At 44.3% G+C, this 26,398-nt stretch overlaps 1 protein-coding gene across 7 annotated transcripts in view; it reads right to left on the bottom strand.

The window, feature by feature from the left end:
- EPAS1 (endothelial PAS domain protein 1) overlaps nucleotides 1-26,398 on the bottom strand; it is a 202,220-nt gene that overhangs the window by 108,989 nt on the left and 66,833 nt on the right. For 3 of the 7 annotated variants that reach the window (XM_084828985.1, XM_084828986.1, XM_084828984.1), the window contains one exon: nucleotides 13,516-13,587. The exons of 3 other annotated variants lie outside the window; for them this stretch is intronic. In XM_084828985.1, the coding sequence (XP_084685111.1) occupies nucleotides 13,516-13,587 (72 nt within the window). Of the gene's footprint in view, nucleotides 1-13,515; nucleotides 18,212-26,398 lie in introns of those variants that run through there. One more of the 7 variants, XM_084828983.1, reaches the window with a different exon arrangement.

The following is a 26,398-nucleotide window of genomic DNA, read 5'->3' as shown; positions in this document are numbered from 1 at the left end:
AACCCAAGCCATGAGAATGTCTCCAAATTTTTCTTCACCACTGAATTTCTTTTCAAAAGCCATTTCTTTTCTATCAAACTGAATGAGAATGTTCAAGAAAATGTGGGAACAATTTTTGGCACAGCACTACTAAAAACACAATGGTCGGGTCTGGACACTTGCAGGGGCAAAAGAACCCATTGCGGGTTCTTCCCCCACCCCCACATATGCGTGACCACAATTTGCATACTTACTCACGATGCAGCACGGGTTGCCATATCATCCAAACCCAGCGCATGGTGCAGCGGGGATGGCTTCTTACCTACCCCACAACCCATGGCTTGCAGTAGGGGTTGTGGGCTGGGTAAGAAGCCAGCCCCATGATGCTGTGTGTTGGGTTCTGTGCTGCATCATGGGTAAGTATGCAAATCATGGTCACGTGCACAGCACATACGGGAGTGGAAGAAGAACCCACAATGGGTTCTTTGGCCCCCATGATCGTCCAAATGCAGCCAATAACACATTGAAAAATAAAATTGAAAGACTAAAAAGCCTAAGAGGAAAAAAAGGTGAAGTACCAGAGGACTGGAGGAGGGCAAATGTTGCCCCATCTTCAAAAAGGGCAACAAGGAAGATCCGAGGAATTCCAGACCAGTGAGTCTGACATCACTATCTTGGAAGATTCTATAGCAGATAATAAAGCCCTTGATCTGTAGGCACCTTGACCCTAATGCAGTGATCACTAGAAACCAGCATGGATTTATCAAGAACAAGTCCTGCCAGACTAATCTTATTTCATTTTTCAATTTGGAAGCTTCCTCAGTAGATTGTGGAAATGCTCTGGCCATAATACATCTTGACTTCAGCAAAGCATTTGACAAAGTACTCCATGATATCCTGAACAAGCTAGTTAAGTGTGGAGTGGGTGGCATTACTACTAGATGGATCCACAGCTGGCTAGAGAATTGTACTCAAAGAGTGCTTGTCAGCGTTTTTTTCATCAAACAGCAGGGAGGTATCGAGTGGGGTACCACAGGGCTCAGTCCTCGGGCCTGTACTTTTCAACATTTTTATTAATGACTTGGAGGATGCTTATCACATTTTCAGATGACACAAAATTGGGTGTAATAGCTAATACCTTAGAAGACAGAAACAACATACAGAATTATCTTGATAGGTTAGAAGACTGAGCAGAAAATAAGAGACTGCAAGAAAAGTGCAAAGTTCTTCGCATAGGAAAAAGAAACCAAAAGCAAAAGTATACGATGGGGGAGGCAATAGTATGTGTGAAAAGGATCTTGGAGTTGTAGTCGATCACAAGCTGAATATGAGTCAGCAGTGTGATGTGGCTGCAAAAAAAGCAAATGCAATTTTAGGTTGCATCAACAGCAGTATAGTTTCAAAATCACAGGAAGTAATAGTTCCACTCTACTCTGTGCTGGTCAGACTTCACCTCTAATACTATGTCCAGTTCTGGATACACTTCACTTTAAGAAGGATTGAGATAACCTGAAACAAGTTCAGAGAAAGGCAACAAAGATGATCAGGGGACTAGAAACTAACTAAGTCCTATGAGGAAAGAGTGAAGGAACTGGGTATGTTTAGCCTTGAGAAGAGAAGACAGATATGACAGCAGTTTTCAAGTACCCAAAGGGTTGTCACACAGAAGAGGGCTGAAACCTGTTCTCTGTCATCCAAGACTGGAGGACATGAAATAACAGGCTTCAGTTACAGGAAGGCAGATTTCAGTTAAACATCAGGAAAAACTTCTTAACAGTCAGGGCAGGCAGACAATGGAGCCAAGTGCCTAGGGAGGTGGTGGGCTTTCTGTCACTGGAGTATTCAAGCAGAAACTAGACAGCCACCTGTCAGGGATGCTTTAAACTGGATTCCTGCACTGAGGAGGGGGTTAGCCTCGATGACCTAAATGCCCCCTTCCAGCTCTATAATTCACCTGATGCCAAAAGGACTACAACGTAGGTGACAGGCGAGCCTCTCTGGGGAGGGTATTCCACAATCAGGGTGCTATCACTGAAAAGGCACTCTCCTCTCCATATGTGTTGGGGATGCCCTAGCTCTGAATTCCCAGCATCAAGCAGAGGGTTGGATTTGATGGTTTACAAAGCCCCCTCCAAGTCTATCAGCTCATGATTTCTTTATCCAGACTTATAGCCTGTCTGTCCACAAGAACGTGCCCAAGAGTTTATCTCTGGATATAACTTCTATTGTACGATCCAACAAACTTCAGCTCCTGCAGAAACCTCACTAAGGACATAATAAGAGCTGTGCTGGAACAGATCAAATGCCTATCTATGCCAGCATTCTGCTCCCCCATTGGCCAAACAGATGCCTATGGGAAGGCCACAAGCAAGTCATCAGTGCAGTCACACCCACCAGTCTGTGTTCCCCAGCAACTGTTATTGAGAGGCATACGTGACGGTAATATATAGCCATCATGACTAATAGCCATTGATATCCTCCATAAATTTGTCTAATTCTCTTTTAAAGCTGTCCAAATTGGTTGCCACCACTACATGTTGTGGTAGCAAATTCCATAGCCTAACTAAGAACTAACTGTGTTTCCCATATATAAAGAGAACATAAGAAGAGCCATGCTGGATCAGACTAAAGGTCCATCTAGACTAGCATTCTGTTCAAACAGTGGCCAACCAGATTCCTATGGGTAGCCCACAAGTAAAGAAAGGGGAATGGAAGAGAACTATGCCCTGTGTGAAGAAATACTTCCTTTAATCTGTCTGGAATCCACACTATTTAGCTTCATTAGATGACTCCATTGGGTTCTAGTATTATGAGAGAGAGAGAGAGAGAGAGAGAGAGAGAGAGAAGTTCCTATCCACTTTTTCCACTTTCACTCCCGACATACCACTGTTTGATGTGCAGTGTGTGTGTGTGTGTGTGTGTGTGTGTACATGACTGTTGGTTCCCGCATCACAAAGGTCAGGAATCCACAGTTAATTAAGCTGTCAGGAATAAATGCTGCTGTCAAAAGACTTGTTATCACAGCTTCAAATGTTAAGTTGCAGAACAAGAATAGCATGTTTTAATGCTACCAAAAGATAAAGGAAAATATGCCTGGCTTTCTGTACCCATGGAAACTGCTGACCAAATTGACTGGACAACTTTAGGATAACAAATATTTAAAAGGGATATTTTCAGAATTCTAACAATCAATTAACATTATGTTCAAAATTAGCTCCTTTCCTCTTGTTTAATACAACACAGCAGCATTTACAATCACTTTATATAAATGGTGTGCCACAGCATTAAAAACAACCTTTATGTATACTGCAATCAAAAGAACTCCAAAATAAACCACACTCATCCGCTGTTACTTCTTAAAAGGCTATCGTGGATAACATTAGGATAGGGCCAGCATCCAGGGTTGGCATGGTGGGGCACCTGCCGAGGGCCCACACCCCAGCAGGGGCCCACTGACAAGACCCCTTTGGAGTTGCTGCTGCTCCTCCTCCTCACCACTGCAACCTCCTTGTTTACCCGCCTCTTGCTCTGGCCCAGACAACAATAGTGATGACAAGGAAGATGCCACTGCTAGCTTGCTCCCTGGCTGTCTGTAAGCGAGCAAGTGGTGTTAATGATGAGGAAGAGGCAGAGGATCAAGAGCAGCTGGTAACAACAGCAGGGAGAAGGTAGGCCCACTGAGGGTGTGGGCCCATTGAGGGTGTCTTGCCCAGAGGCCTGCAAAAACCTGGAGCCAGCACTGTGCTAGGAGTTGCTAATTGCACAGCACTGTGCCTTCGAAGACTCTCAGTAGCCAGTCTGATCTTCAGAAAACAATCACGCCAGGCCAAAGGGTTGCATCCTCCCTAACTTTATGCTTTGCCCGAGGGGAGCCGTGTGTCCTGCTCTGGAGTGGATTGCACTCCCTTTGAAGGGGCTTCAGAGGGCAGTCCTCTGTATCAAGGGTGGGGAGCCTATTTTTGTCCAGGGGGTGAATTGCTCCCCCAGACTGATGAGGTGGGCCAGATGATGTCAGGGGGCAGGTCCATGCCACAAAACCCCTGCTCCTGACATTGTCTGACCCGTCACCCATTTCGCCTTTCTCCATGCAGAGAGAGGCACAGAATTCCATGGCAAGGGACTTGCCGATACCTGGAGGAGCAGCTCCTTCAGGTGCCGGGCAAGTTAGGGCACCATCTCCACATGCCGCTCGCTGTCCTGATCCAGGTGGCCTGTGCTGCATGAAGGCTCACTTGTCCGGTACCTAGAGAAGCAGCTCCTCCATGCGCCCGCCAAGTCAGGCACCTCCTTTGCACGCTGCTTGCTGTCCCAATCCTCCAAGCACCAAGTCACCAATTGGGAGTGACAAGTGCCAATGATGAGAGGACGATGAGAGGCATGTGAAGCCGGATATCTGCTGTTATCTCTGATCACTGATCGAAGATCATAGCAGGGATTCCCCTTTGCTCTGCTCCCCCTCCAAATGATCAGAGCTAACAGTAGGGATTCCTCTCTGGAGAAAGTCAAGGGGGCTCCGCAGACTGGAGGTTCCCCCCACCCCTGTTCTATTTAAAGGTGTTTTCTATTTGTAGGGCTGCCCTCACCAAGTCTTCTTTAAAGATAAAAGAAAAACAGGAACGGAGGGCAGCAGGGCCCTTGAAGTTCCCCATCAACAGTTAGTGCCGTGACAACAGACTGAGCAGGCACACAGGTCACCTGGTCACAGTCTTCTCCGCTATGGTGACATGAGTATTTCTATTTAAAATATTTTATTTATTTATTTATTTATTTATTTATTTATTGCATTTCTATCCCGCCTTTTTTCCTCTTGCAAGGAACCCAAGGCGGCTTACATTCTCCTCCTCCTCCTCCATTTTATCCTCACAACAACAACCTTGGGAGGTAGGTTGGGCTGAGAGTCTGTGACTGGCCCAAAGTCACCCTGTGAGCTTCCACGGCCGAGTGGGGATTAGAACCTGGTTCTCCCAGCTCCCAGTCCAACACTCTCGCCACTACACCACACTGGCTATTTAAATTATAATAACCATTTCTCAATTTGCATCTATGCATATAAATCAGCATGCGTACATTTTATGCAAATCTGTGCCACGGTAGTTTGTTTGCATACTTTCTGTTTTGGCAGTGCGTAAGTGGCTACCTTACCTCTGATCCATTTTGTAAGTGACGTTTCATTCTTAGGCCATTTCACACATTAAACCAGCCCATGTTTGCCACCAAGACAAAGGGCTTCTTCACAGGCGCTTTTATCCTGCTATTGGGATTATTCACTCATGAAGGTTTGCAGGTCCTTTTCATGACATCATCAACCTCCAGGGCACATCCAGAGGTATTTCCCAGTTATTCCATGTTTAAAAGATTTGGAGAAAGTGAGGTATCAAAATACATTGGATTGTTGTGCTATTAAAACAGCCACTAGATGGCGCTGTTTCATTGAGTGCTATGAACCTTGGACATTAAAAACTCCCCCTCTCAGCAATCACGTGGTCGCCATCTGGAAGCCCGCAGTAAACACAGAAAGGCTCCACAACAGGATTTTGTGGATTTTTTCTTTAATGTAAAGGCAGCCAAAGCAGCAGCCAATCCCGACTTCGGACAGAGTATACCTTGATGATACTTGTATTTTCAACACGCTTGTTTGACGCATTCACACTTTACAGTTTGAGGTGCATACTTGGAAAAAAATCTTGGGTGCACACCTAAAAAACGTAATCTGCGAAGAGACTCTTAAGAAGTGAGACAGTTGGCCTGTTCTTACATGTGACAATGGTTTCTTTTCACCTCTCAAATTAAACAACTGACACAGCTTATTATTTTTGCTGTCAGTTTATTTTTATTTATTGCTTTCTTTAGCCGATCAGGCCATCCGCATACAAAAACAAACAGAATTCTCATATCAACCAAAAAGGAAACCAAAACACAAATTACAAATAAAATAATCAACAAAAAACAAATTAAAAATATTTTAAAATCCTAAAACAATATTTGCCAGCATGTTATTACCATGTTTACAGATTTAATTTTTTTTAACAGTCAATTACTTTCACCTCTCCAGGGCTCGACTGACAAACTTAGCAGTCCTAAATGATATATAATGATCTGTTCTCAGTTTATATGTTTTTATGTTGTTTTACTCTGCTGATATTGCCTTTCTCTGCTGTTGCAATAATATTTTTGATGTGCTAATGTGATTCTGTGATCTGTGTTACTGTAGATTGTTTCAACCACCCAGACAGCTTCGGCTATTGGGCGGTATAGAAATAAATACATACATACATACGTTGTGAGCTGCCTTGAAAGGGATAACCCTAAAAGGTGGCCTATAAATACTGAAATAAACAAATAAATTCAATCAAGTTTTGCTGGTGGCCACTTGGAATGCCTACTAAAACAGTTTTGCCACAACTTGTCTTCAAAAGCAAGAATCTGCTCAACCACACTGCAAGGACACTTGCTAGAACACTCTTCAGTGTCTTATATGATTGCTTTTCTTCACATCTATTGCATTTATGATATCAGTAATAAAACGTGGGCCAAGATCACACCAGGGAGATATGATGAATACTGAACACTGGATCCTTATCATTAATTTGTGTTTGGAGAACCTCAAGATCCTAATCTCAGAGCAGTCTTTCATTTTAGCAATCAGTCATTTATTCTTGACAGCTTATCTACAAGTTTGCAAAAGCACCATTACCCAGAAGCTAAACCAGCATTGCTGAGATCTCCCTGCAGATAAGGCAACTATTTACATAATCTAAAATGTGCATACCAAAAGTTGAACGTTACCTTCTCAGTAAAGGGTAACGCAGTGGTGGTCAAAGTGCAGTACAAAGGGCTTCCAAGCTGCAAAGTTTTCACGTGCAGCTCTCAGATGCTATCAAAGGGAAGGCTATGTCCTACCTCCAGTATCAGAGGCAGTGAGCCTATGTACACCAGTTGCTGGGGAACATGGGTGGGAGGGTGCTGTTGTGCTCATGCCCTGCTTGTGGGTTCGTGGTTGACAGCTGGTTGACCACTGTGTGAACAGAATGCTGGACGAGATGGACCCTTGGTCTGATCCAGCAGGGCTCTTCTTATGTTCTTAAGGATATTTTATAACACTAACAGCATGAACCTATGCATGCTTACTCAAAAGTAAGCACTACTGTGTGAGATGAGCCTTACTTGCAGTGAAGTAGCCATTACAGCAGGTATAGCTCACAACAATATATTGTTGATGGGAAATCCCCCCCGCCCCCCAGCTACTGTGAGGATTGCAGTTCAGAGGGAACAGGTAGGGTATCTAAGGGAAATGCCAGATGAGGTCATCGTCCCTACTAACCAAAAAGTCCCAGTGCTCTGACCCTGCGAGCCCCAGCTCCACTACCACACTGCCATGAGATCAGGACTGAGCAACTTCTTTGGCCCTGAGGGAAGCGTGAGGTGCTGGGTGGTAGGTCAGAATCGCTGCTTCCCAATGCTATGAGCAGCATGGAAGAAATCATCCCAGCTGCTTTGGGGTTGCTAGGGGAGAGGCCTAAAGCCTTCCTCCAGCAATCCCAATTGAGATCACTGTCCTAGCACAGCTAACAGTGGTCTTTTCCCTGCAGCCCAGCTGATCACCTGGGCTGCAGGGGAAAGTGGGTGGGGCTCCCTGAACAACCCCTCCTTCTAAGAGAAGGGCCATGGCTCAGTGGTAGAAGACATGCTTTCCATGTAGAAGGTCCCATGTTCAGTTCCCAGCATCTCCAGGTAGGGCTGGAGATGGTCCGAATGCAGCCAATATGGGCACAATACGAAAAAGTGCTTCCCACAATAGCAGCAGTGGTGAGTGAGCGCCAACCATGATTTGCTCCCATATACAAAACAGATCAAAATCAACCCTAGGAAAATCATGATGACATCACTGCTTATGGGAGTGGCAAATCAAGGCCAAATCCTTCAGCTCCACAATGGAACCTTCAGTGCTCCAATGGTCTACTTAGAAAAGGATCTTGGAATTGTTGTAGATCACCAGCTGAATATGAGTCAACGTGATGTGGCTGCAAAAAAGGCTAATGTTATTTTGGGCTGCATTAATAGAAGCATAGCTTCCAAATTCTGGGAAGTACTAGTTCCCTTCTATGCAGCACTGGTTTGGCCTCATCTGGAGTACTGGGTCCAGTTCTGGGCACTGCACTTTAAGAAGGATGCGGACAAGCTGGAGAGGGTTCAGAGGAGGGCAACACAGATGATCAGGAGACTGGAAACAAAGCCCTATGAAGAGAGACTCAAAGAACTGGGCATGTTTAGCCTTGAGAAAAGAAGACTGAGGGGAGATATGATAGCACTCGTCAAGTACTTGAAACGTTGTCACAGAGAGGAAGGCCAGGATCTCTTCTCGATCATCCCAGAATGCAGGACACAGAAGACAACAATGGACAATAGGCGCATGCACTGCAATGGAGAGAACAGCTCTGACAGCACCCAATAATAGTCTTCAGACACATGTAGGAAGAAAGCCAGACTATGAAGCACATGGTCTTCGATGTCTATATACTAATGCCCAGAGTATTGGAAACAAACAGAACGAACTTGAACTCTTAATACAAGAGGGAAATTATGACCTGATAGGTATAACTGAGACTTGGTGGGATGACTCTCATGACTGGAATACAGGAATTTGAGGATATAACTTGTTCAAAAAGAACAGGAGGAACAGAAAGGGAGGTGGGGTTGCACTGTATGTGAAAAATACATATCTCTGTACAGAAATACAGGAGGAGGAGCTTGGTAGCCCCATCGAGAGCATCTGGGTTGAAATAAATGGAGCAAAGAATAAAAGGAACCTGGTGGTCGGAGTCTACTACCAGCCACCCAATCAAGGAGAAGACAAGGATGAAACTTTTGAAAAGCAAATAGCCAATGTTTTAAGGAAGCATGATGTAGTAGTAATGGGGGACTTCAATTTCCCTGATATTTGTTGGGAGACAAATTCTGCAAAACATGGCCCCTCCAGGAAATTCCTGACTTGTGTGGCGGATAACTTCCTCCTACAGAAAGTAGAGGAAGGAACTAGAGGATCGGCTATCCTTGACTTGATCCTAACCAACAGAGATGACTTAGTGGATAAAGTAGCAGTTACAGGAACTGGGGGAAAGCGACCATGTTGTACTTGAGTTCTTGGTTCTAAGGGAAGCAAAAGCCGAGTGTAGTCAAACGCGTACCCTGGATTTTAGGAAAGCTGATTTTCATAAACTCAGAACAATGATCAGTAAGGTCCCATGGCAAGCGATGCTAGCAAGAAAAGGAGTCCAAGATGGGTGGGAGCTTTTAAAAAAGGAAATTCTCAAGGCACAATCACAAGCAATTCCAACAAGAAGAAAAGGTGGAAGACAACAGAAGAAGCCAATGTGGCTTCACAAAAAGCTTAGGGATGACCTGAAAACACAAAAGGACACATTTAGGAAGTGGAAAGAAGGCCAAGTAACAAAGGAAGAGTACAGGCAGATAGCACAGAATTGCAGGGATGGCGTCAGGAAGGCTAAAGCTGAGAATGAGCTGAGGTTAGCAAGGGATGTTAAAAACAACAAAAAGGCTTTCTTCAGCTACGTGCATAGTAAAAGGCAGAGGAAAGAAATGGTGGTTCAGCTATTAAATAAGGAGGGCAAAACAATAACAGATGACAAAGAAAAGGCAGAGGTGCTCAATTCCTACTTTGGCTCAGTCTTCTCCCAATAGAGGGTCTATGACCCCCCTGGCAAAGGCGAAGTACAGGCTGAAGGGGCAGGATTGCAGCTTGAGATCGACAGGCATATGGTCAAGGAACACCTCATTACTTTGAATGAGTTCAAATCTCCAGGACCAGATGAACTGCATCCTAGAGTCATAAAGGAACTGGCAGAAGAACTCTCAGAACCGCTGTCTATTCTCTTTGAGAAATCATGGAGGACGGGGGAAGTGCCAGATGACTGGAGGAGGGCTAACGTTGTCCCTATCTTCAAAAAGGGTAAAAAGGAGGAACCTGGGAACTACAGACCAGTCAGTCTGACATCAATCCCTGCGGAAATTCTGGAGCAGATCATAAAGCAATCCATCTGGAAGCACCTTGACAACAATGCTGTGATTACTCGAAGCCAACATGGATTTGTCAAAAACAAGTCCTGCCAGACAAATCTGATCTCATTTTTTGATCAAGTAACCTCCCTTGTAGACCGTGGGAATGCTGTAGACATCATATACCTCGACTTCAGCAAAGCTTTCGACAAAGTGCCCCATGATATCCTGATGAGCAAACTAGCTCAAAGTGGGCTAGATGAAACAACAATCCGGTGGATCCACAGTTGGCTACAGAATCGGACTCAAAGAGTGCTTATCAATGGGACCTTCTCAAACTGGGGAGAAGTAACGAGTGGGGTACCGCAGGGCTCAGTCCTGGGCCCAGTGCTCTTCAACATTTTTATTAATGACTTGGAGGAGGAGGTGCAGGGAATGCTGATCAAATTTGCAGATGACACAAAATTGGGAGGGATAGCTAATACTTTGGAAGACAGAAACAAAATTCAGAGTGATCTGGATAGACTGGAGCGCTGGGCAGAAAACAATAGAATGACATTTAATAGGGACAAATGCCAAGTTCTGCATCGAGGAAAAAGAAACCAAATGCACAGTTACAAGATGGGGGATACGTGGCTCAACCACACTACAAGCGAGAAGGATCTTGGAATTGTTGTCGATCACAAGCTGAATATGAGCCAACAATGTGATGTGGCTGCAAAAAAGGCCAATGCTATTTTGGGCTGCATTCATAGAAGCATCGCTTCCAAATCCTGGGAAGTACTAGTTCCCCTCTACTCAGCACTGGTTAGGCCTCATCTGGAGTACTGTGTCCAGTTCTGGGCACCACACTTTAAGAAGGATGCAGACAAACTGGAGAGGGTTCAGAGGAGGGCAACAAAGATGATCAGGGGACTGGAAACAAAGCCCTATGAAGACAGACTGAAAGAACTGGGCATGTTTAGCCTTGAGAAGAGAAGACTGAGGGGAGACATGATAGCACTCTTCAAGTACTTGAAAGGTTGTCACAGAGAAGAAGGCCAGGATCTCTTCTTGATCATCCCAGAGTGCAGGACACGGAATAATGGGCTCAAGTTACAGGAAGCCAGATTCCGGCTGAACATCAGGAAAAACTTCCTGACTGTAAGAGCAATACGACAATGGAACCAATTATCTGGGGAGGTGGTGGGCTCTCCCACACTGGAGGCCTTCAAGATGAGGCTGGACAGCCATTTGTCAGGGATGCTCTGACTTGGATTCCTGCATTGAGCAGGGGGTTGGACTCGATGGCCTTGTAGGCCCCTTCCAACCCTACTATTCTATGATTCTATAAGAATGGGCTCAAGTTACAGGAAGCCACTGAACATCAGGAGAAACTTCCTGACCGTTAGAGCAATACGACAATGGAACCAATTCCCTAGGGAGGTGGTGGGCTCTGCCACACTGGAGGCATTCAAGATGAGGCTGGACAGCCATCTGTCGGGGATGCTCTGACCTGGATTCCTGCACTGAGCAGGGGGTTGGACTTGATGGTCTTGTAGACCCCTTCCAACCCTACTATTCTATGATTCTATGATTGGTTATTCCTGTTGCCGGCATCCTACTCTGGAGCTATTGAACACATCCCACCTTTGGCTATTTGGTGCTGCCACGGAATGTTTTGAGTTAACTTGAAACAACCCCCTATGGTGAAAATAATGAAAACCCTAAAACATTCCCCTGAACCACCATATCAGCAATTCAACTATTAGGGCTTGGCAAGGTAGCTCGCTATTTTCTAAAGAAAATATAAAAAGACAACAGTCTGCTTCATAAAATACAACCATTGCCTACCACTAAGGAAAATCATATAGACCAATGATACATAGCTGTCTCTTCCATTTTGGATCCAGATATGTTGTGCACATGGGCAAAATGTTATCTCAGGAGAGTAATGATTGGTAAAATTATTATTTGTCTTTAGTCAAAACAAACAGTGTCCAAGCAATTAAGTGCCCTTTTAATGGATGACTATGCATTTCTTTTTAAATGCTTACGTAGCGTAGCTTTATCTCAACTGCAGTTTTTGCATTTTGATTTCTAAGTATTAGAGAGTTTTATACCTGATGCTATTGTGCATGTATTCTGGAGAGTTTCCATATGTTGGGGCATTGTCCTTATGTGTGGTTGTTCAAAAGAAACTTTATCACACAGTTTTTCACAAATCTAATGTTACTGTTCATTTTTGTCTAGGGTTGTTTTTTGTTTTTGCTTTTATATAAACATCCAAGACAGATGACACCCTTTCACTTAAATGCAAACATGATACGGATGCATTCAGAAACAGGTGCAGCTATCAGATCAAGAAAAAAAAAAGGTAAGGGCCTAACATCGTCCTGAATTTTGGCATTCCAAAACACTGGAAACAAACACTGTCCATTTCCATATGAACCTGTTTTGGGTACTGTATTCTTTGGACTTCAGCGTGGTAGTCAATATCCTTTGCACACTCTGCACAGTTTTCTAAGCATTGTACAAAGATTAAGAAAACAACACAGTCCCTTCCAGCAGGGTTACAATTTAACTGACACCATCCAAAGGGAAAAAGGAATAAAGAGGACACAGTAAAACAAGCAAATTCAGACATGGATGGAGGGCAGTACCCAATACTGGCGCTGCACTCCTGCTCGATCTGTTGCGCAAGCGGGACCCACCGGTCGCACAACAGAAAGCTAGCGGTTAAAATAGCAACCCCAGAAACAAGCAGAACTTGTTTCTGGATCAGAACAGTTCAGCAGAGCTTCCTTCTGCAAACTCCGCTCACCTGTCATTCTCCAAATGCGCTTTTCCACTTGTTCCAGGTGGCTTTTAGAACCGCTAGGCCCCCATTGCATTAGTGGTGGGTCCCACTGGTGCATGGGCAGGCTTGGATACCGCCCAGAGTCCACAAAAGCTTGTGCCAGAATAAATTTGTTAGTCTTTAAGGTGCCACAAGACTCTCTGTTGTTAATACAGCTTGGGACCAAGCCTGGGACCAGGCTAGCTGAAAGACCGCCTTCTCCCATATGAGCCTACTTGGTTCTTAAGATCTTCTGGAGAGGCCCTTGTTTCAAGACCGCCACCTTCAAAGGCACATTTGGTGGCCATGTGAAAGAGGGCCTTCTTGGTGGCCGCTCCCTGGTTGTGAAACTCCCTGCTGAGGGAGGCTAGGTTCTCTCCCTCTTTGCTGTCCTTCTGCTGGCAGGCAAAGACTGCTTTATTCAAGTGGGCCTTTGGTGTGTAAGGGGCCTGTTGGGTTGGAGCCTGTTTTACTCTGTTACTGTTCTGGTTTTTGTTGTGTTTAATATATTTGTTTCATTATTGTTTTTATCAAATGTTATTAGTGATTTTAAGCACCCTTGAGTGCCATTTTTGTAGAAAGGCAGGGTACAAGTCAAACAAACAAATAAATAATAAATGAATACTTCATCATTATGTTAATGTTTCAGGGGCGGGCAGAATGGCCCCTGGGAGCGACAGTCCTGTAGACCCCCTCTGAGTTACCTGCCCTTTTTTACAGAGGACGGTCCTCTGTTGGAAGGTGTCTTCACTTTGAAGGGCTGCCCATTCCAAGTCCTGTTTAAAGACAGAGAACCATTAGAGGGGAGACCGGAGGTCTTGATGTTGACCATAAGCAGTTCACACCTGGACAGCCAACTGAGCAAGCACTCAAGTCACCAGGTCAACCATTCCCACTATGGTGAGATGTAGTGTATTTTTATTTAAATCACAGTCATCATTTCTAAATAGCCTTCTGTACATATAAATTAGCATATGCAAATGTTATGCGAATCTGTCCCCTCTTTTGTGATGATGCATTTCCTCTTTTTTGGCCATGCATAGGAGGTCACTCTACCTCTGAGAAGGGAAGTGAAAGAGACGTCTTTCTCATCATAGGCTTTTGCCATTTCTGCAATGATCACTAATTGAACTACCACTTCCCTGTAAGTTTCTTCTACATCTTAGTGCATGTAATTTAATGCTACACATTGTGGTGGCCATTGGCTATGAGCAATACGTTTTGTATATGTAATACTACACGGAATGGCCTGCAGGAATTTCCTGTTATTTATGCAATACAAAGTAAAACGTTCCTCCAAAAGCTTTTTATCTTTTCACATTTCTCCAAAAAAATATGCACAAACAAACAAACAAAAATATGTGGGATTCCCTACTGAACCATACTGTTCATCTTGTAGATTTTCCCAGTGAACTGTTGGATGCAGGCTGAAAGAAACACATCCTTTTGGTGCCATTTTCTAACAATATAATCCTATACATTTCTGCTCAGAAATCCCATTGAGTTCAGTAGGGCTTTCTTTCAGGTAAGTGAGCATAGATTGCTAGAATAAGCAACAGCCATTAGTTAAAATCCACTGTATGGAGGAGAAAAGCCAACAAGGGTACAATCGTATCCATGTTTAGACATTAAAAAAGTCCTATAACTCCCAGCATCCCCCAGTCAGCATGGGGATGCTGGCAGTGGGAGGACTTTTTTCTGTCTAAATATGCATAGGATTGCACCCTAAATGGTTAATGCATGTAGGGAGTTGGGTTGCTAGGGGTTTTGGTTTCGCTTGTGTCTACCTACTTTACTTTAGTTGTTAGAAAAAGATGCCGGTTAACATTAAGTAAAAGTCCTGTTAAAGCTTGCGGCTGTCTTCTGTCTCAAGTGAGGTCAGACAAAACCTACTCTGCAACAAGAATTGCAGCCTGCCTAAATCTGCTTTTGCACACAAGTTTTTGAGTTATGATTTTCTGCCCTGCGTTGCTCACCTCGTATCACAACAGTCTGCATTTCCCCAGTGCCCCTCCATATCATTGACTGCTGATGGCTGGAGACAGGAAACATAGAACGTTGTGGCATCATAATCCAAGCTAAAATCTTCTAATGCTACCCTCTGGAAATTCTTAAAGAGAAATCCCCGTGAGTGCATTTGCTTGGAACAACTTGGTCCCTGTTAATCCAGTTTTTCCTTCTTTAGGGGCAGCCGCAGCCTTGGGAGCCATGAGGCCCACACAAAGGTGCACTTTAGCCCATCAAACCTGTTCGTTTCCATACAGCCAGTGTGAATTCCTCTTGCAGATCTCATGGGAATCTCAAAACAAAATTCACAAAGCACTGCAGCAAATTGGGGACTTCTTTGCAGAATGAGCTTTCTATAGACGATTTAGAGGACTGCAGAGTTCTCAGCTGCAGGAAGAAGACCCAGAGATGGCGGAGGGTTGAGCTACACAGCAGGAAAAATGAGCAAATGACTCTATGTACCATTAAGTACGCTGATTAAGTAGTGTGCACTATGTGAAAGTTCATGTCACAAAACACCAGTAAATCCAAGCTGCAAGCAATAGTGCTTGGGTAGTGGTGTATATGAGTGGCAGGGGGGAGGGTGGCCACTTATGCATTGCTGAAAAGAGGATATGTGTCTTCAAAACAGAGGCCAAAAGTGGACACCAATTTCCATACAATTTGCATGTGCTGACTGGTATGTACGGATGAAAATGAAGAGATAATTACTATATAATTTCAATCAGAAGACTTAAATCAGAAGACATAGTAGGGAAGTTTGTGACCTCCTGTGTGACTGCTCAGTCTGCTGTCCAGGTGTTAATTGTTGATGGGGAACTTCACGGTCCAGCTCTACTTCCTTAAGGTCCTTTATCTTTATACCAGATTTGGAGCATCTCTACACCAGCCTAAAATCCTGAATTTAAAATGGGGCTTTCTACTTCTGTTTTAAATGCAGGATCATGATGGACCCTCTTTACATGCTCTCTTTCCCCTTTATCTGAGTCTTTCATATGTTTCATTATACAGCCACTAGCTGGCGCTGTGGTCTAGCGCCTCTTTTTGCAGGTTTTCCTCTTTTCACGAGAGAACTCAAATGGAACTCAAGAGCTGTAATTTGATAGCTCATTATCTCCGATCTTTTAAAAAATGGAATAAAGGTATGCAGGACGCCTTGGAGGTTGATGATGTCATCTAAAGGACCCGCAAACTTCTGTGAGTAACCAATCTCGACAACAGGATAAAAGCTCTGTGTGGAGAAGCCCTTGGACTGGACAGCCTTTCAAATGGAGGACTGTAAAATAGGACACCTAGCCACCCTAGGGTTGGTTGCTACAGACCAAAGTACCTACTTGGAAATCTGTAACTAACAGGAAATACCAACCAGGTCAACCCCTGGACTCATAAAAGGATCAAGGTATGGAGGGGTGGATAACCTATGCCTACATCCCGATGGCATCCTTAGTATTCTTGTTGTGTGGGTCTAACCTTTTCCTCTCTACATCTGATCTGGCCAGTGGAGGCTGGTGACTCCAATGTCAGTTGGCTGGTGAATCTGCTCCGGGTTTCAGTTAGAACCAGTCAGAACTCTAAAGGGGCTATAGCTCCTTTAGAGTTCTGACTGAAACCCGGAGCAGATTCACCAGCCCACTGACATCGGAGCCACTGGCCTCCACTGGATCTGACACATCAGCCACTGCAGTCCTCTCTTGCATCCTCTTGTAGTGCCTACAGCAGTACGGGCGCTACTGAATTTCGGCAGCCCAGATATAAGAGAAAGAGTGGGAGACATCTCTACAGGTATCGAGAGCTCAAAAATGCTGGCTCCCACAGAGCTCAAATTCCCATTTAAGTGGGCCTGCCGAGCTCCAGTTACTGGAAACACATTTTAAGGACTTGGCAATGCCAACTATTTTATTCATTTTCTAGTAAACACCTTCAAGAGCCCTTCAGGACCTTCAAGATACTCTTGCATCTATTCTTCACAGCACGGCATTTCTCCTCTCCAGCTGTTGACATAGTTGTGACATTTACTTTCCAAGGAAAAGAGGCTGGGTAATGCCTCTCCAACCAACAGCAGCCAACCTTGGCTAAACAATAGGAGTCGTCTAGATTGGGTCATCATACCCATGCCCATCTCCCACAAAACAGATTATCTGCACTGATACAGATTCTCTGATAGGACAGAATATGGGCTCCTTCACACAGAGCTTTTATCCTGCTATTGAGAATGCTCACTCACAGAAGTTTGCGGGTCCTTTTCATGACATCGTTAACATCCAGGGCACATCCAGAGGTATTTCCTGGTTTTTCCATCTCAAATAGATCTGGAACTAATGAACCATTTTTTAAACTCGAAATGTAATGTGATTAAAACAGCCACTAGATGGCACTGTTTCACTGATGTCTACGGAACATTGAAAATTAAAAGCTCCTCTCAGCAATCACATGGTCACTGTCTGGGAGCCCACAATAAATGTGGAAAGCTCCAGAATGGCAGGACTATGGGGGTTTTCTTTAGTGTAAAGGCAGCCTATCTATCTATCTATCTATCTATCCATCCATCCATCCATCCATCGAGAGAGAAGCCTGCTGCTAGTGGCATAAGCATACAGCTGGATCATACCTGTAGGGGTTTTTTATTTTTTAAAATTGGCAAGCCTAACAATCCCGCTGCGAGAATGGCTGGTCCTACACCAATTTCTCTGTCTACAGCCTGGTTTGAAACTGTGATTTGCTGGTTCAGATGTAACAGGGATTTGCTAAAAGCCAAAAAGTCACTAGTCAAGCAGAGCATGCGAGGGGAGAGGGGAGAGGAAGGGCTCATTCATGTAATGCCAAACCATGCTTTGGTGTTACAGCTGATCCAACCCACGAAGTAAGATGGGTTCAGTAGGTGCACAGTGCCTTTGCCACAACATAATGAAACAAGAGGGTGCTTAGATATCGGGGATTAAAGGGAAAGGCCTCCCAGATCAGAGAGGTGCTGTTTTTTCAAACAGTCCTGAGCCCCCAGAAACTCCTTTGTGACAAATTCAGCACTGGTGCATAGATTAGATTTAGCACTGGTGCATAGATCCTACAAGCTAGGCTTCAGCAGTATGTGAACCGAGAACTACCGGAAGTACAAGCTGGGTTTCGAAGAGGCAGAGGAACTAGAGATCAAATTGCCAACATTCGCTGCATCATGGAGAAAGCAAGAGAATTCCAGAAAAACGTCTATTTCTGCTTCATTGACTACGCTAAAGCCTTTGATTGTGTGGATCGCAACAAACTCTGGCAAATTCTTAAAGAGATGGGAGTACCAGACCACCTTACCTGTCTCCTGAGAAACCTGTACGAGGGTCAAGAAGCAACAGTAAGAACCAGACATGGAACAACCGATTGGTTCAAAATTGGGAAAGGAGTACGACAAGGCTGCATATTGTCACCCTGCTTATTTAATTTATATGCAGAGTACATCATGAGAAATGCCGGGTTGGATGAATCACAGGTCAGAATTAAGATTGCTGGGAGAATTATCAACAACCTCCGATATGCAGACGATACCACCCTAATGGCAGAAAGCGAAGAGGATCTCAAGAGCCTCTTGTTGAGGGTGAAAGAGGAGAGTGCAAAAGCTGGTTTGAAACTCAACATTAAAAAAACGAAGATCATGGCATCTGGCCCCTTCACTTCCTGGCATATAGAAGGGGAAGAAATGGAAGCAGTGACAGATTTTACTTTCTTGGGCTCCAAGATCACGGCAGACGGTGACTGTAGCCATGAAATTAAAAGATGCTTGCTCCTTGGGAGGAAAGCTATGGCAAACCTAGACAGCATAGTCAGAAGCAGAGACATCACCTTGCCGACAAAGGTCCGTCTAATCAAAGCTATGGTTTTCCCAGTAGTAATGTATGGCTGTGAGAGCTGGACTATAAGGAAGGCTGAGCGCCAAAGAATTGATGCTTTCGAACTGTGGTGCTGGAGAAGACTCTTACGAGTCCCCTGGACTGCAAGGAGGTCAAAATCAGTCAATCCGAAAGGAAATCAACCCTGAGTGCTCATTGGAAGGACAGATACTGAAGCTGAAGCTCAAGTATTTTGGCCACCTAATGTGAAGAGAAAACTCTCTGGAAAAGACCCTGATGCTGGGAAAGACTGAGGGCAAAAGGAGAAGGGGACGGCAGAGGATGAGATGGCTAGATAGCATCACCGATGCAATGAATATGAACTTGAGCACGCTCCGGGACAGAGCGCAGGACAGGAAGGCCTGGCGTGCTATGGTCCATGGGGTCACGAAGAGTCGGACACGACTGAACAACAACAAGCATAGATTAGGATTTATTTTTTTTAACAAAGACAGAAGATATATTTCCCTCATCACCTATTCTATGAAGTGCCTCATTCATATTCCCCTCTTGGCACAGAATACTTGCCTAACCTAGACACTCACCTACTTACTATCAGGACAGTTTCCTCCCCTATGGGTTGATCTCCCTTCTTCCGTATCTAAATGCCATCAACTAGCTCTGCTCAGTAGCAGAAGCTGATTCCTTGGTATTCTGATTTGCATGACATGCAAATGATGCAGCCCAATTTTGACTTGCATGTGGCAGCCCCCGCAATTCACATACTAAAATGGCTGTTTCTGCACATGATATTTTCACATGGAACCTAACACTTCTTTTCCCTAAATTGCTGGCAGTGATACATTGGGGAAAAATAGAACAATTCATTTCCCACTGTATACTAGATTTAAGTTACCTAGGGTGCAATCCTGCAGGTGTAGACAGAAAAAAGTCCTAAAACTCCCAGCATGCCCCAGCCAAGGGCATGCTGGGAGTTGTGGGACTTTTTCTGTCTACACCTGCATAGGATTGTACCCTTAATTTATTTGTTCTGCAGAACTATTGTCTTGGGAGAGAATCAACAGAACAGCAGAGAGCGGTATTAAAGGAAGTCTTCCCCATACAGGCACCAAGAGTCAGCATGGCTGGGCACCTGCAGAGGGCCCACACGGCAGGTGGGCTTACTGACAAGAGCCCCCTGCACATGCTCCTCCTCTTACAACCTGCTCTTTCACTCTCTATTACTCTGGCCCAGACAATGGTGGTAGTGTGAAGGAAGGAGAAAGAAATGCCACTGCCTATTCGCTCACTGGCTGTCTGCCGGGCAAGCAAGCTGGTGGTAGTGAGGAGGAGGAGGGGGCAACAATGCTGGTAAGAAGGTAGACTCACTGACGAAGGGCCCCCCACTGATGATGTCTTGCTCCAGGTCCTCCAAAACCTGGAGCTGGTACTGTCCCCATTCTTCAAACAGTTAACTTCACCAGGGACAAGATAAGGTAGTCTCAGCCTCAGGCTCTCCATTTTCAAGCATAAGCATTAAAACTTCCACAGAGGATGTTCTGCCTCGGCACACAGTTAAACAGTCTGAAACAAGCTGAGCAGAAAAGTAACACTGTTTTACTGATGGAATTGCTGTGTATGATAATGTGCGAATCATGCTGCAGCTGCTACAGAAAACAGTATTTTAAATACCGAAGATGGTATCTATAGTTTAGGAATGGTAACATAGCCTATAAGAAGGCTTTTCTCGCATTGGGGTGTGGGGTGGGGTGTCATCTGGATTTAGTTATAATCCTTTTCTATGTGTGTGTGTGTGGGGCATCTATCCTAAATGTTCTTTCCCTATAATGGAGAGCCAGCGTGGTGTAATGGCTAGAGTGCTGGACTGGGAGCCGGGAGATCAGGGTTCTAGTCCCCACTCAGCCATGGAAGCTCACTGGGTGACTTTGGGCCAGTCACAGACTCTCAGCCCAACCCACCTTGCAGGGTTGTTGTTATGAGGATAAAATGGAGAGGAGGAGGAGGAGGAGGAGAATGTAAGCTGCCTTGTGTTCCTTGCAAGAGGAAAAAAGGCAGGATATAAATGCAATCAATCAATCAATCAAGTCTTCCAGAGAAGTTGATAGTTCACCTAAGGCTTCACATAATACATTCAAATTATAGTCAATATTGTTGGCAGTGGTGTGGTCATATTGGTTCATACTTTCATCTTTGGTGGGAATGTTCTACAGTGCGGGAGTTTTGGAACATGGCTGCTGAGTATTGTCAGGAATTTCTTCACCTTAGACCACTGGTAACTCCTAAAGCAATGCTGCTTCATCTTTTTGAACCTAGCAATCCTGGATTCCTGTGTAAAGACCTTTTTAAGCATTTGTATACAGCTGCAAAGTTATGTATAGTATGTAACTGGAAGTCTCCAAAGCAACCAACTAAAGAGCAGTGGACTGATAAAATTTGGGAGACTATGAGTATGTATAAACTTACTCAGCAAGTGCAGTGAGCAGGGAATCCTACTTGAAGAATAATATTATGGCACCATGGTTTCCATTTACTTTCTGTGTTGAAGCTCTTCAAACTTTTGATAAAATTCCAACCAAGTGCAGTTGCCTATATTTTTTCTGATTCATACACACATACACACGAAATGACATACACTCCCAGACACTCCTTTTATGTGTTGTATTTTACTTTCATCAGGTATTGAGCTCCTACTTAGGCCATTTGACTGTAGATGTTCCCTAAGCATATCAGTTATAGACTAAGGTTTATCATTCATGAGCACAGTTAAGAACAAGAACTTTCCCCTCCCAAATGCTGATTGTTTAGCAGGCACTTCTTGGAGACAGAGAATGTATCCAAAGACCATCCACAGATCGTTATGCCAATGCTGAGCACCTCATTGCAGGGAACTGATGAAATAAGAGTGATCCAAAGGAAACTGATGCACCTGGGAAACATAAAGCACAACCCTGTCCTCCATTTATACTGGCTGGGGGAAGATAGGATCCCAACTATGTCACGCCAACATTAGAGACCATCACAGTAGCAGGGCCATTGGATGGATCTGCCCAACAGACACTGTTACCCAGCTCTTAGGTCAGTTGATAGTCTTCAACAAGCTGTTGCCTCTCAACAATGGCTCTCCATCTGTAATGGGGATACAATCCTGTGTGCACTTTCCTGGGAGTAAGCCCCATTGAACATAGTGGGACTTATTTCTGAGTAGGCATGCATAGGAGTTCACACAGTAAGTGACCGATCTGAGGGACCCTATTGAAAAACCAATCGGATGTACAAACAGCAGGTTTGAGATTATGATGTAAAATGATGACACTCTTTGCAGATTAAAATGATGTAAATTGAGTACTATTGCACTGTAATTAATTTAACATACAAGCATTTATTGTCTTCCAATGGAAATCTATTTTTCTATATGATCCATTAGGGTTCTTTTTCTTCCCCTGTTCAATTTGATTAGAAATTAGTTCTTCTGACAAATTTCTAGATGGAAGGCAGTATAGTAGCCTTGACAGCACCTGCCCCCCTAAATAAAACCCCATAAATTATGTCAAACAAGGTACAGTACATGAACCATCATGGCTAGGTAAGTAGAACTTAGACTGGCAACTTCCAGTGGCTTCAATGGAACAAAATTGGTATAAAAACAAGCACGCTGGTTTATGCGATTTGTGAACGATACTCTCAATAAAACTGCTTCAAGCTTTCTCATTCCAAAAGCTCTGCAATAATCTTACCCATTCAGCATACTAAGGACAGAGGATGAATTTGGATATTATTGCTTTTCAGGACCTCCCACATTTCATTTTGGCATATGTTGCAACAAGAATCTGTTTGCTTTTGTTTTTCATTTCATAGCTGTTTGTTCACCACAATGGTGTACAACTGTTCTCAGAAAAAACACCCAGACATTTGCACAGCAAATATTATCTGCTTAAGCAAAATAATGAATTGTAGAATAAAGCTTTGTTGATAGGCAAACAATCTCATTCCTCAGACATCACTCTGGTAGAACCCCAGCCCATGTCCCAGAGTGGGGTAGGCAACCTAGTGCCCTCCAGATGCCTTGGACTACAACTCCCAACATCCCTGACCATTGGCCATGTTGGCTGGGGCTAATGGGAATTGTAGTCCAAAATGTCTCAAGGGCATCAGTTTGCCTGTCCCTTTCCTATACCATCATTTAGTCACGTACAGGCCAGATGGCAGCACTGGGCATTCTAGGACAGCTGTCATAGGACCCATTGCCATTTAAACCTACCTGGGTCCTCCACATCAGGGCTGTACATCTGGGAGCCTCCATTTTAATTACCCACAATGCCCCAGAGTGTTACTACATCAGGTGGCCCAAGGCATTGTGGTAAATTTAAATGGCAGCTACCCGTCACCCTTGCTGCTGCTGCCCCCGCTGCTAAATAAGCCTGAGAGGGCACATCAACCTGGAGCTGGCCCTGGCTTCCTGGTCTTTGATCACAAGAGCTCTCTTATCCCTTCATCAGTGCCGGCTCCAGCTTTTGGGAGGCTCTCAGGCAAGGCCTCCTCTCCAAGGCACTGCTGCTCACTTCCTCTGGGCCCAATACACACAACTGCCCAGAATACAGGCTGCTGCTCCATCTCCTAATTTTTCTCATTGCTTGGATGCTCGGAGAGGGCAGGTGAACAGGCAATGGCAGCAAGGAAGAAGATGATGAAAAGCAGGAACAGGAGGCTCCAGAGAGTGGCTGTGGGCAGATGGGCCTCAGCAGGTGCCCAACAATGTCTGCACCTGATGCCAGCCATGACTGCACTTGCTTGCTGCAACTAAAAGATGGCAGAACGACAATGAAAAGCATCTGTGTGTAATATAAAACCCTCTCGGCTGAACTCCTAAGCTACAATCCATACATATAATCATTATCACTGTAGCCCGTGGCTTTAAGCACACTTAACTCTTTATGTTGGATTTTGCCCTAGTGCTCAAACTGATTGCTTTGTCCAATCTAGGATCCTGCTTCATTCCTGCTTCAACCCTCCTGATGGCACACCATCTTGATCTTCTTGCCTCTAGTTCTCAACCTGGCTGTACATCCTGACAGTGATCTCTGTGCTTGACATCTGAGTGTAGAGCCTTCCCCTGGCTTTCATCCCAATGGCAACCTAGATGTCACTAGTAATTTTAGTCCTAGGCTTAGTCATCCTGCTTTGAAAAACCACATAAAATGTTCTGCTCAATTTATCACTACCCATCCTATCTCCATATTTAGGACCTGGAATATGCTCCCATTTGTACTTATATACATACATGTGGTGTTTTGGGGAGGGTGGGTGGGGGTTGCTGTGTTTTCTAAAATTTAATATTATAGCCTGCCCCCTCTGCCTCTTCCAGTTTGTGCTCTGGTTATACCTGCAAAAACCTCAACCCATATCTTTAGTCTCAGAGCCCAAGAACATTTTGCTAGTGTATGAGGGCCAGTTTAAATTTGTCCTTTAATAATCAGCATACAAATAACTTCTGCCTGTTTATTATTAGAAGCTAGAGTACAGTTGCTACTGTATGCTGACAACTAGATTTCTGTCACCCTCTTCTCACGTTGTTTCGACAGGCGCTCTTTATCTCTAGGAATAGACTAGGGTTTCTTTTTTAAAAATTAAACAAGAACACTCCACTTTTAGGTTGGCTGGAAAAACAAAAGTAGGTGGGGGACTATGAAAAATTGGATACAGTTTTTGTGATAAAGGCAAAGAGAATGCCAGCTTCTGATATCACCAGTAATTTCCAGCTATTTATAGAGTGACAAGAGTTTATAAAGGTGCAATCCTATGCATGTTTAGGCAGAAAGAAGTCCTACAACTCCCAGCATGCCCCAGCCAGCATGACTTTTCGTAGGACTTTTTTCTGTCTAAATATGCATAGGATTGTGCCGTAAGAGAGTGTAGTTAGTTTTTGAGAGACTGGATGGCTTAGGCTGGGCCTGCATAACTTGTGACCCACCAGACCAAAAGAAGCCCGTCAGCGATGTTTTAAAGGCTGCCAGGTGCTTAACAATCACTTTTTTTGTTTGCAGACAAGCAACAAAAGCAGAACGTTTTTTGAGCTCCCAATAAGCCACGATGCACGGCTGTTTGGTTCCATTTGGTGTCATGGTCCCAAGTTGTATTAACTTAAGTTTGGCTATGGCTGTATTCAAGATCTGCACCTGGAACATCTTCTTGAGGCTATTCATGTTCAAAAACTACCCACTCTTTGGGAACTCAGCCATCATGCCTTCAGCTGGCATGATTTTCCCACAGCATGCAACTGCCCCCTGCTGTAAGGCTTAGGACCTCCCCTCTTACTTTTAAAAAGTACATTTTTTAAATTCTCCAGGTGCCTTTGAAGAACCACAGTCTATCTCCCTTTTAGACTGTATTCCCTTCCTTCACCTTTAAACATGAGGCAGTATTTTTATATGATTCTATTATTTTAATATTATTCCATTATTTTGTGTATGAGCTTTAAAGCATTCCAAGGACCCGCCTGGGGGGGGGGGGAGACAGACGAAGAAGAGAACCATACAAATATTGGAATAATATTATTACTCATGTGCAAAATACCAATCATGATATGTGTGTGTGCGTGTGTGGTGGGAAAGGCAGTATATCGCAGGGTTGTGCGACACACTGCAAAACTCATGCAGGCCCTGCTGGTGAAGAGTGGACCATCCAGTAGGTTCTGGCCCACTGCATCATCACTCGCAATGCAGTGCTTTAATTTTTTCTCATAAGAATAAATGTTGAAAAAGCAGACGAATGGGTCACTATGGTAGTGTGGGTTAAAACTGTTCTCTGCTTGTACTGACAACAGCCATTAGGAATCAATCTATCTTCACAGTTCCAACCTGGAATCCAATTCTTGGTCACATCAATGTGTGACAGAATTTTAGGAGAGCAAATGGAATTTTGAAAGTGGCTGGGGAGGGGGGATCATAGAGGCACTCTCTTGTAAAATATACATTGCATCTTACTGGCCAAATGTCCCACCCATTTCCACTTCAGCATCAACACACAAGCTAAGAACATGGATGTAAACCTCTTTAATCTCATTGTGAATATATCCAAGAACAGTTCAAAGTTGAAGTCTGGGCATGAAAACTAACGTCCTTTTTATATCCAGCAACTTTTCATAGCTGTGTGTATGTTTCTAAATAAAAGGCACTTGTAAAGAAAACTGAATCCATTTGCAGATCAATATGAACTACAGCAGAGAGAGGGCAAACCACCTTCAAGCTCTTATATACATTTTACAAATATCAGATTTAATGGAAGAAGCTCTGGGAGAACATGGGAGGCCCACCAATGAATGGCAACATCCTGGGGAGCCTCCTGTAAAATGTGAGTGAATGTGGGCCTGGCCGTTCCACACTGGACAACTAATGTGGAAGCATCCTAGGTTTGTTTGTGCCTTACTGACCATTTCCTTTGACAAGAGGGTGATGAGCACACCATGGAGACTACAGCAGTTTTTGGAAAAGGTCATTCAAGGAAAATGTCAGTATTCAGAAGAGGCTACAACTGGGGCAGGCAACCTCCTTTCGTCTGGTGGCCAGATCATCTGCCTGGACTGGACTGGTGGACCAGATGATATCAAGGGGGTGGGGCCCACTCTGAAGCCCCTCCCCTCCCATCATGTCACGAGGTGCAATCCCACCCACTTCCCTGCCCCCCAATGCAGTGAAAGCAACTTGGACAGTGCTTGCTGGAGCCAGCTCCTGAAAGTGCCAGTCAAGAGGGG

Source organism: Heloderma suspectum, chromosome 1 (genome assembly GCF_057233095.1).
Source record: "Heloderma suspectum isolate Gila_16-S chromosome 1, 16-S_ref, whole genome shotgun sequence".
In the NCBI taxonomy this organism is placed as follows: Eukaryota; Metazoa; Chordata; class Lepidosauria; order Squamata; family Helodermatidae; genus Heloderma; species Heloderma suspectum.
Note: the sequence above shows the minus strand (reverse complement) of the source record. Positions and strands in the feature narration are given on the sequence as shown.